This window comes from Papaver somniferum, chromosome 2 (assembly GCF_003573695.1).
Source record: "Papaver somniferum cultivar HN1 chromosome 2, ASM357369v1, whole genome shotgun sequence".
In the NCBI taxonomy this organism is placed as follows: domain Eukaryota; kingdom Viridiplantae; phylum Streptophyta; class Magnoliopsida; order Ranunculales; family Papaveraceae; genus Papaver; species Papaver somniferum.
The window spans coordinates 131,000,156-131,011,679 of NC_039359.1; the positions used below are offsets into that span (position 1 = coordinate 131,000,156).

The 11,524-nt window shown below is 38.1% G+C and overlaps 1 protein-coding gene across 1 annotated transcript; it reads right to left on the reverse strand.

Annotated features, from left to right (window-relative positions):
- Positions 1-9,150: 9,150 nt before the first annotated feature.
- On the reverse strand, positions 9,151-11,063 carry LOC113349128 (probable inorganic phosphate transporter 1-3). The gene has a single exon (XM_026593046.1). The coding sequence runs from the start codon at positions 10,968-10,970 to the stop codon at positions 9,351-9,353; it is 1,620 nt and encodes a 539-aa protein (XP_026448831.1). The 5' UTR covers positions 10,971-11,063; the 3' UTR covers positions 9,151-9,350.
- Between the last annotated feature and the right edge of the window lie 461 nt (positions 11,064-11,524).

The following is an 11,524-nucleotide window of genomic DNA, read 5'->3' on the forward strand; positions in this document are numbered from 1 at the left end:
CTAAACTAACATTCGAGGCCAAACCCGCCCTAGCTTTATCAATAACCCTAGAAGCCCATTCAAACTCATCATCATTCTCTATGAGTACACGAGAGCGAATCACATTCTCACGGGAAAGCAGGGCGTCCTTTTCACTTATAGCCTGATCTCTCTTCATCTGAATTTGGAGTTGAACCTCATGGAATTCCTTCAAATCCTTAGCACCCTTAAGAACCACCTGATCCTTTTCAGTAATGAGTTTGTTCTTTCTCGCCTCTAGTCTCTTAATCTCATCCTTATTCTCATGGAGACGGCGCTTAAAATTGTTATTCACAGATTGCATGGACCCATGTTCAAATTTAAGAATTTCATATTTTGAACGGAGCTTTTCCAGACTAATGTTCTCTAATCCATCATTTGAAGTGTTATTCAAATAAGCATTAAGGTGATCTAGAAGGATTTCTTCCTCAACAGGGTAACTAATGACTTCATCTGTTAAATTGTAAATCTCTGCAAACACGAACAATTAAAAAAGGGAGAAAAATGACGCGGAAGCATTAGAATGAGAAGAAGATCAGAGTACATACCAATTAGATGATTGTTCCTGTTACAAATCTCTACCACCCGTCTAGAACTAGAAGAAAGATCGTCTCTGAGCTTAGTATTCTCCGCTTCCAAAGCATGAATCTTTCGATACAGTTCATTAGTGACCGCATAAGACATGCGAGCGTTCTGTATCGACAAGGAATAAGCGTTAAAATGAATAAAAGACACAGAATCATAATAAAGGTTAACGCATGAAAAGGAAACTAACCAAAGATCCAAGTGCAAATTGGAAACTCGGAGTCAAGGCAGAGGAAACACCACGAAGAGAGTCATGGATTAAGGAAGGAGCGTCACATATCTTAACAACAGCATCGCATGCACGACCCAGTGCGGCATTACTAATACCAGATAGTGAGTCAGAAAAGATGCTAGATAAATCACTCATTGAAGACGTGGACGCAGAATTGTCAGGAAGAAGCAAAGCGTCATCGTGAGAACAAGAGTTCAAAGGAGAAGGAGAAGATGCTCTCTGCTTCTTAGAAGGATTCTGAGAAGAAGATTTAGATACGGTCTTTTTATCCTTGCCTTTAGCCTTTAGAAGAACATCACCACCCAGAGAAAGAGAAGCACCATTGTTAGAACCCTCAGCATCTTCAGTCTCCACCTACACGCACAATGAGAGATAAGAAACAGAGGCAACAATATTGTTAAAGTTAAAAGAAAGTATTTCTTACTTCATTAATGCGCGTATTTGACGCCTTCGACGCGCTCTTCTTAGCCTTCTTCTTCTGCTGCACAATCTATGATGAAAGGAGGTAATAAGAAAAACGAAAAGCAAAAGAAAGAAAATAAATAGAAAGAAAAAGTTAAAAGCAGCATACCACATCTTTTTCCTCTGGCCAGTTGAACTCCAAAGGCTTATAAGTGGCAAGCTCCTCAGGAAGAGAAAGAACTGGCCCATCAGCAGCCCTACCAGTGATGTAAGGTCCCTCTAGAACAACAAGATACTCCACCCAATGAAGATCCTTTGAGCTACGCGCAGAATCGTTGGAAGGGTTGTGAAAATCAACATCCCGCATGATCTTATCATTCTCCGCGATACCGTCCGCCCTCTTCAAGCGAACACCCCAATGGTATAATTCATTCTTCACGATGACAACCGTGTAGTTTTTGAAGAAATTCTCCACAGTATACTCTTCTAGAATAATTGGCTTTGTTACATACTTTGGGTAAGAAGACCCCAATCCAGCCACACGACGAGCGTACTCTACCATTATCCTGATGCAATCGCCACTTAACTGAAATATACCGCGTGCGAATTTTTTATGACAGAGGAGTTCATAAAAAAAAGGAATTTGAGAATTATAAAGAGGAATGGGAAGACCAGCAACAATTTGTCCAAGCGAAACAATGACTCTTTGATTATCCCATTGATCAAGAGCGAACCATTCGGGTCCAATTGCCGTAGTAGGGGTAGAATCTTGAGGAACTTTAAGAGTAATACCTATAAGTTTAAGCTCTATTTCCAGCCTTTTAAACTCTTTGACGTTCTTCCAGCCGGGTTTAGGAGCCATTTTAAGAATGGCAATACAGGATGATGAAAATTTAATCAAGATGATCAAATCAATCAAGATCAGGATGATCAAGATATTGATGATGAAGAACAGAGTTCGAAGATGGGGAAAGTAAAGGAAAAAGAATGATAAGAATGACAGAAAGAGAATGCGAAGTAGAAAATGGTGATGAATCTAAGTTTTGACAGAAGCAGAAGAACAGCTAGAGATGATGAAAGTTGCAAAGAAGAAAGAAAGTAGAAGAAAGAGAAGGAAAAGCGTGTTGGGTTATATAAAGGATCTTTCCCCTTCTCCCGAGATATCTCCTCTCATAAATGCGTTGATTAGAAACGGATATGAAGGAGCGGTTATCAGATCCATTTAGGGACGTGTCAGATGGTAAGTTGACACGTGTAGGCTACCATGCCGAAATTCCGGAAAGATGTCAGTAAAAAGGAATACGAAAAGATGAGTTGATGCGGTGAAATAACATACTAGGGTTTCTCATACCGCTCTTCCTCTCGAAAGAACGATATGAGAAGAGGAAAAATGTGGGTGCAAAATACCGCACACTCGTTAGATACGCGAAATAATCTCTACCGAAAATGGACGCGTACAATGTATCCTGGATGACGAGCTAGATGACATCACCAAATCACAGTTGGAGTGTGAAGATCAACGCAGCAGTAAAGAATCCGCGCGGCAATATTAAAGTCAAAGCGAAGTTGACGCACTCCAGATCCGAAAATAGGGGTTTTATTAGTTGTCCTCCACTATGTAAACTCTTATAAAAGGAGCCAAAGGCCTTTGTAGAGAAGAGAGATTTTTTGGGTGAGATGAGATAAGATATTTAGGAGAGATAAAGTTATTTGCTTCCCAAGTTAAGGTTTTCTCATAGCTTCTTTGTATTTGATCTAAGTTTTAATAAAAGATCTTGAGTATTTCATCATGGTTTCTTAGAATTAATTTATAGATTATCATTAGGCTATAGTTGTGGGATTTCCTGCAACTACAATGTTGTCAGCCTCTTCCAAGTTTTTTTACGAGTAACATTTCTTTGAACATCAATATCCATATCGGAATAAGGAGTAGAGGGTGTGAGCATTTTATCGTGTCTAATTAATAGCTTTTGGAGGCCGTCAAAGTTGTATGTTTGAGAGGACAAAAACTGCAAAAACATATGTATCTTCCAAATGCATCATATGGTAGTAGCAAAACAAACGTTCCAAGTTACTACTGAAACTTAAAGCTAGTTTAACAATGGTTTAGGCCGAACTTCCTTTTAAGTACTCTTTAATTTTCAATCGTAATCCATCAAGGCAAATTTAAGTGCCAAAACTTAGATTACTAGCTATGACATACTTCCACGAGAACCAGGATGATATGTTAGAGGCTTTCATGCTTCATAAAGATATTTGTGTAAGACCCTATGTTTGCACTTGCCTGATGACAAGTTGACTGTTCTAAAAAATAAAATAAAAAAATAGGAAAAAAAACATTATGTATTATTCTCATTTGGCTGTCCATCTCGAGAATTGTCTCGTTGAATTCATTTTATTGCTTCTTCCATTCCCATTTTTACCATACACAGTCTAAACCATGCACAATAAGAGTTACAAGTAACTATGAATCGGGTAGTTAAGAGGCGTGACTTGCGATCAAAACTAATTTATCATTTAATTTATATATGAGTTTTGATATCAAACCTTCATAAAAAGTACTGTACTTAATAAAAAGTGGTAGTCGAGTAAGTCCCCCACGTTGGTGGGTTTTGGACAAATATTGGGAGGATGATGAAGAATAGGAAACTAAAACTGACAATACTAATTTAGGCGAGCAGGAAGTGGTTGAAGGACGGATTTTCGGGTTGTTTTGTTTTCACGATTTTCTTGGTGATATGATCTTTGAGATTTTGATGGAGCTCTCCTTTGTAAGGACAAAATGGATATCTTGAATTTTCTAGTTTATGAGAATTAGAAGAGGGGAAACAGTTCATCGGGAAAAACAAAGCAGAGAACGAGGCTAAAAGAGAAGTGTTAGAGGAAGTAGTTCAACTGGTTTTATCTTTTGGTGTATCTGGAGTGTCACACTAAACTCCTAGTTATATTTATGGATTTTAATGCCCTTTCTCTTGTTGCTTTTACTTTCACTATTTAGGGTTTAGCTTGTTTACTGTTGTCCTCTTCAGTTGTTCCTTTATATTGAACAACTCTCTCTTGTACTTTCCTACGTTTAATGCAACTGCTTTTCTATCTACATAACTTCTGTCATGGTATCACGAGAAAGGTTGGTCCTGTAAGCAAACTCTTTAGGGTTGTTCTCAGTTATCGCTTCCGCCGTGTACCTCACTTCATCTTCATCTTATGTTACATCACATCATTTTTCAACTACGTTACATTACATCCACACATTACAGTACCTTATCTTACTGCAACTTCACCTACATCACATCTCTTTACTCATGATACACTCAAACTTCTACATCTACTGAATATTATTTCTGCTGGATAATAACATTACCTTCTGTATTTTTATTTGCTTCAACCATGACCACTGTCTCGTCACCTCACTATGAGACTACTGTGTCTTTTCTTTTTCAAAACATCACCCACTTTGTCACCATAAAACTTGATGATTCAAACTATCTCATCTGGAAAAATCAGTTGAAATCTGTCTTTATAAGTACAGATCTGATGGGTTATGTTGATGGATCGATCACAGAACCACCAGAGTTCATTAAAGAATGAGATCAAGAAGTACTTAATCCTGCTTATTTTAAATGGAGGAAATGGGATCGATTTGTTAACAGCTGTCTAAACACTACTTTTTCTGATTCTCTGTCTTGTTTTGTTCTTGGATGTACTACTGCTGCTGAAGTATGGTCTTATCTTGCTAAGGAATTCTCTAATCACTTTTTTGCTCGCCGATCTATGCTTAGAGGTCAACTACAAACCATTAAAAGAGGTGTTCATTCTGTATCTGAGTTTATTCAAGAGGTTAAAGGTATTACTGACTCTCTAGCTGCTATTAAAGAAAAGGTAGCTGATGCTGATATTGTTATGCATATTCTTAATGGTTTGGGTCGAGATTATGACAAATTTGTGATTGTTATACATAATCGTGAGACTCAAATATCCTTTGCTGATTTGAAAGCTAAACTTTTAACTCATGAGCAGTGGCTTAAAGCTCAACACCTTGAAACCTCTGTTGCTCTTGAGTCAGTCACCAACTCAGCCTTCTTTTCTACAAAATCTTTCGCATCTAGCTCTGGATCCTCTCGATCTGATAGATCCAATGACTCTACTAGTAGATCTGCTCGACCACCCTCACAATGGATTGATTATTCTACTGTTTAATGTCAAATCTGCAAGAAAACTGGTCACTCAGCAAGTAGATGTCCGTACAGATACTCAGCTTCCAAAAATAGTCCTAAAAAGAGAAACCCATAAGCTAATTCTTCTGTTCAGGTCAATACATCATGTTTATCTGAACATTCTACTTTCCCAGCTGCCAAATCATGGCTTCCTGATTCAGCAGCGACTAGTCACATGACTTATGACCTCTCACTTCTTAAAAATACATCCAAATATACTGGATCTGAACAAGTTATGGTTGGAAATGGATATCACTTTCCCATAACTTTGATTGGTAGTTCTGTTCTGCATACACCTACAAGGTCATTCACTCTCTCAAATGTGCTATATGTTCCTTAACTTACTCAAAATTTAATTTCAGTTGGAGTTTTTACTAGAGAACATCATTGTAAGATATGCTTTACTCCATTGGGGTTTGAAATTATAGACCTTGACACTCACCTTGTTCTAGCTGAAGGAGTTATTGATCAAAATCTATATCCTATTATCTCAACTCCTTAAAACTCATCACATAAAGCCTGCAGTTCTGTTGTTGCTACACCATCCCTGTGGCATCAAAGATTAGGACATCCATCTCACCAGATTGTCAACACTCTTCAAAAATCTTCACAGATTACATTTGCTTCTGGTGAATTTGATTCTCTTTGTCACTCATGCCAACTTGGAAAGAGTAAGAGGTTACCCTTCATGACTTCAGAGATATTTGCTTCAGCACCATTGGAATTGATTCATTGTGACATTTGGGGACCATCTCCTAATCTTTCTACAATGGGATATAGATACTACATTATGTTCATTGATGACTACAGCAGATTCCATTGGATTTTTCCCATGAAAGATAGAACTGAAAGCTTAATCTATTTTCAGCATTTCAAGACAGTCAATGAGAATCTTTTCTCTACCAAAATTAAGTGGTTTCAATGTGATGGAGCATTTGAACTTGTGAAAGGTGTATTTTAAACAGTTCCTTGATGCAGAGGGTATTAGTGTTTCTTGTTCTTGTCCTCATACTCCTCAGCAAAATGGAGTTGTAGATAGAAAACATCAACATATTACATCAGTTGGTAATACTCTATCCTTTCAGGCTTGTCTACCAAAATCCTTTTGGTTTGACTCATTTGTTACAGCTACTTATCTTATAAATAGAATTCCTACTAAACTACTTCAATTTTCATCCCCTTATGAGATATTGTTCAACAAGTTACCAGATTACTCCCTTTTGAAGGTGTTTGGTTGTGCATGTTATCCTTATTTGGGTCCATATAAAAAGGATAAGCTAAGTCCCAAATCATCTAGATGTACCTTTCTAGGGTATAGCTCATTACACAAAGGATACAGGTGCTATGAGAATTCTACTAAGAAGATTTACATTTCAAGGCATGTGGTGTTTGATGAAACAATTTTTCCATTCTGTTGTTGTACTTCTTCAACAACTGTTGGTGGTGCAGATACTTCAACAACTACAGATACTTCAACAACTGTTGGTGGTGCAGATATTTCAACAAGAGCAGATACTTCAGCAGCTACTACCTTAGTGCAATTGGAGATTATTAGAGACTCAACATCTGAGCCACTTACAGATTCTGCTGCTGACTCTATTTCAGCACCTCCATCTCCATTTGCATCCAGTGATATCATTGATGAGTCATTCAACGCTGCACCTTCATTACCAACAGTTCCACCTACTCACACTATGGTTACAAGATCTAAAGATGGCATAGTAAAGCCAAAATATTTTCCTGACTTTGTTACCAACTATACTGTTCCTCATCCTATTCACTCATCTTTTACCTCCATTGTGACTCTTCCTAAAGATCCTAGAACTTTCAAGTCAGCTATTAAGAGTGAGGAATGGATTCAGGCTATGCAACAAGAATATGAAGCTCTCATGTTAAAGCATACTTGTCCATTGGTTGAACCAACACCTGAAATGAATGTATTGGGTAGAAAATGGGTTTACAAATTAAAACTCAAACCTGATGGAACTATTGATAGACACAAATCCATATTGGTTGCTCAAGGATGCAGTCAACAAGATGGAATTGATTATACTGCCACTTTCAGTCCAATTGTTAATACTACAACCATAAGGGTCATTATAACTATAGCATTAACTAACAAATGAAGCATTAAGCAGTTGGATGTCTCCAATGCTTTCTTATATGGAGATCTTGCTGAGAAAGTATATATGAAGCAACCTAAAGGCTTCGAAGATCCTTCTAAACTTGATCATGTTTGTCTTCTTCACAAGTCTATTTATGGTCTCAAACAAGCTCCTAGAGCTTGGTTTGAGAAATTCAGTGGATTTCTTTTAGATGTTGGGTTTGTGATGTCTACTTCTGATCCTTCTATGTTCATATATTTGTGTGAGGATGACACAGCTGTGCTACTTCTTTATGTGGATGACATTATCCTTACAGGTAGCTCAGAATACTTTCTTAACTCTCTTATCAGTCAGATGAGTTCTCAGTTTGCTATGAAAGATCTAGGAGATCTATATTACTTCTTGGGGATTGAAGCTGCTTTCTCTTCTTCAAGAGATACTCTGACTCTCACCCAGCAAAAATATTCTATTGACCTTCTTGTTAAAGCATATATGACAGATTGCAAACCATGTTCTACACCTGCTTCATCTGAGAAACGTGCTTCCATTCATGATGGAGAGTTACTTACTGATGCCTTACAATTCAGGAGTATAGTTGGTGGCCTGCAATACCTTACCCTCACTCGTCCGTACATCACATTTGCTGTTAATTACATCTCACAGTTCATGCATGCTCCAACCACTACACATATGCTTCTAGCAAAAAGAGTTTTGCGATATCTAAAAGGTACTTTGGGATCAGGTATTGTCATTCAATCTGGAGATATTAGTAAAATCACATCTTACTCTGACTCTGATTGGGCTGGATGCCCGGATACTAGAAGATCCACTTCAGGGTATTATGTTTTTTTGGGTAATTCCTTAGTCTCTTGGTCATCAAAGAAACAACCCACAGTTTCTAAAAGCTCTACAGAGGCAGAGTACAAGGAGTTAAGTGTTTTGGCTACTGAGGTGATATGGATTTCTGATCTGCTTGAAGAACTTCACATTGCTCCTGATGTACCACATTCTATCTTCTGCGACAACATGGGTGCTCAGTTCTTAGCCTCCAATCCTGCATTTCATGCAATAACTAAGCATATTGAAGTTGATTATCACTATGTCAAAGACTTAATGGATGCAGGAACTGTGACAGTGAAATTTGTACCTTCTTCACACCAATTGGTTGATCTATTTACTAAAGGTCTCACAAGCACTACCTTCTTCAATCTTGCTTGCCAACTGATGCATTGTTCTCACTCTACATCAGATTGAGGGGGAGTGTTAGAGGAAGTAGTTCAACTCATTTTATCTTTTGGTGTATCTGGAGTGTCACACTAAACTCCTAGTTATATTTATGGCTTTTACTGCCCTTTCTCTTGTTGCTTTTACTTTCATTGTTTAGGGTTTAGCTTGTTTGCTGCTGTCCTCTTCAGTTGTTCCTTTATATTGAACAACTCTCTCTTGTACTTGCCTACGTTTAATGCAACTACTTTTCTGTCTACATAACTTCTGTCAAGAAGATCAAGAAGTGATTGAAGGAAATGAAGAATTTTTTCCCATTTTGTAAAAAACATAATGTGGATAGGATGTATTTGTTGACCTTAGAGTTACATTTCCAGTGATGAACAATTTGATTAATATATGTAGATGGAAATGGTAACATATGATTGAATGTTTCTACAAATGAAGTATCCTTTGTTTAACACACCTTTTCTTCTTCCACACGGACAAAGGACAATTGAGAATCACGCACTCATATAACCAAAAAGTTCTTATTTGCAAAGTGATATGATAAGTCAGAAAACCAACCGATCAGACAGGCACTGATCTATTGTTTCCTTCTTGGGGATAAACCTTTTCTTCTTCAACATCTCCATCGTTCTCTCCTGATAGTTCCTCCAAAGATTTACCATTTGGTTCAGGTACCAGGAATGTAAACAACATGCCTATGAAATTGATAACTCCAAGCACGATCAAGGAGTTCTTAACACCAATACCAGCGGGATATCCATGATCAGTCTTTTTAGGATCTTGATTCTGTGCGGCATACAAGAAACCAAATGCACCAATAATTGCTCCAGCTTTCCCTGCAGCCGCTGATATACCATGACATGTCGAACGCAACCTAGCTGGGAATATCTCTGCTGGGACGATGAAGGTTGTACTGTTGGGTCCAAAGTTTGCAAAAAAGAAAGTTAATGCATACATAATAACGAATCCGATCCTGTTCTCCTTTTTACTCCAGTAGTTGTAAGGAAATGCAATAGCAAACATGAAGACGGTCATGAAGAAGAAACCCATCATTTGAATTGCCCACCGCCCCATAATATCAATGAAAGCCACTGTAAACCAATACCCAGGAACAGTACTGCATAGAGCGATTAATGTTTGTGCCCTCGCGATCTTGAAAACTTCTTCACTAGCACTCATCGTTTTTGCTGGTGGAATCCACCCAATTGCAGTGAAAATATCCTTCTGGAATAAGTTTTGACTGTAAAAAGCTATGTCCAGCAAGAACCAAGTACTTGTGGTTCCAAGTAAGGGAAGTCCGTGTCGTTTAAGAAATTGCATTGAAAATAAACCGAATGAATTGCTAGCATCCGTCGTCATTCTTTCTACCATTTCTGTTTCAGCTTTAATCTCCTTGTTTAAAACCTTAGACATATCGGCAGCTGCCCTTTCCGCATTTTTCTCTACAAGAGCAGTGTAACGAGCAGTCTCAGGCATCTTCATTCGCCAGTAGTAGGTCAAAGCAGCTGGAATTGCACCGAAAATCACAATTATACGCCAGATGTAGTCAGCCTCTACGGGAAGGGAAGCCTTCGCATCAACTTGATAAGCTGGTGCAGGGAATTGTTTATCAAATATTGAAGAAACTATAATGGCAACAATTCCACCAGCTAGAATTCCTGTTCCTTGCATAGCAAAGACAGCAGCGATAAAAGCACCACGAGTTTTCTTGTTGGCGTACTCAGACATGATAGTTGCAGAAAGTGGGTAGTCACCACCGATTCCAAATCCAAGCCAGAAACGGAAGAAACATAGTGTAGCCATGACTGCTTTTGGCTGGTTACCCAAGGAGAGACCAGACGCTATTGAACAGGTGACCATAATAAGTAAGGTAAGACCATAGACACGCTTTCTACCCATACGATCACCCAGCCATCCGAAGAAGAGCTGACCAGCAAGTGTGCCGACCAGAGCAACACCATTAACGGCTGCAGCAACATTTGGTGGTAAACTACCAGGTTTTTCTGCTCCTGGCACAGTGTAGTAGATTCTGCCGAGTAGTTTGGTGACAAGGGATATGCAAAAGAGATCATAAGCATCTGTGAAGAAACCCATACCAGCAATCACAATTGCTGTGAAATGGTACAGTTGTGTTTTCGCTATATCAAGTGCTTTAAGCACTTCTAGTTGTTCCTTCACCATGAATACTCCAACTTTTCTTTATCTCTTTCAAGTTCTAGGGAGGGAGAAAAAGAGAGGTTGTTGTTGCTGAATGAAATGGAGGGAAGGAAAGAAGGCTGTAATTTCAAATGCAAGGAGAACTCCATTATATAGAGATCATCTGAAAAGCATATACCCCGTAAAGATCCCTTTTATGTCAACTGTACTTCTCTTAATGTTTTTTAAAGCTTCTTACTCCGTTTTCTATGTCAACTATATTGTTTTTAAAGCTTCTTATTCCCTTTCATTAGTTGTTATTACCCTTAATCACAGCTTTGCATTGCATATGCATCTCCAGCCATATATCCTTGACAATGTCAGATTTTTGATCAATAATTTGTTTCGTATAGCACATATTGATATTAGGGTTATGTTTGCGAATCTCATTTGCCTTTTGACTTTGAGCGCTCGTTGACGTTGTTAAAGTTACAGTACTCAAATTAATTAGAAGTTGATTTTTTTATATTTCATTGCCAATAATATGCATTGTCAATCGTTCTTTGTGGAAATTATGAGTACTTATGCAACTCACGCAC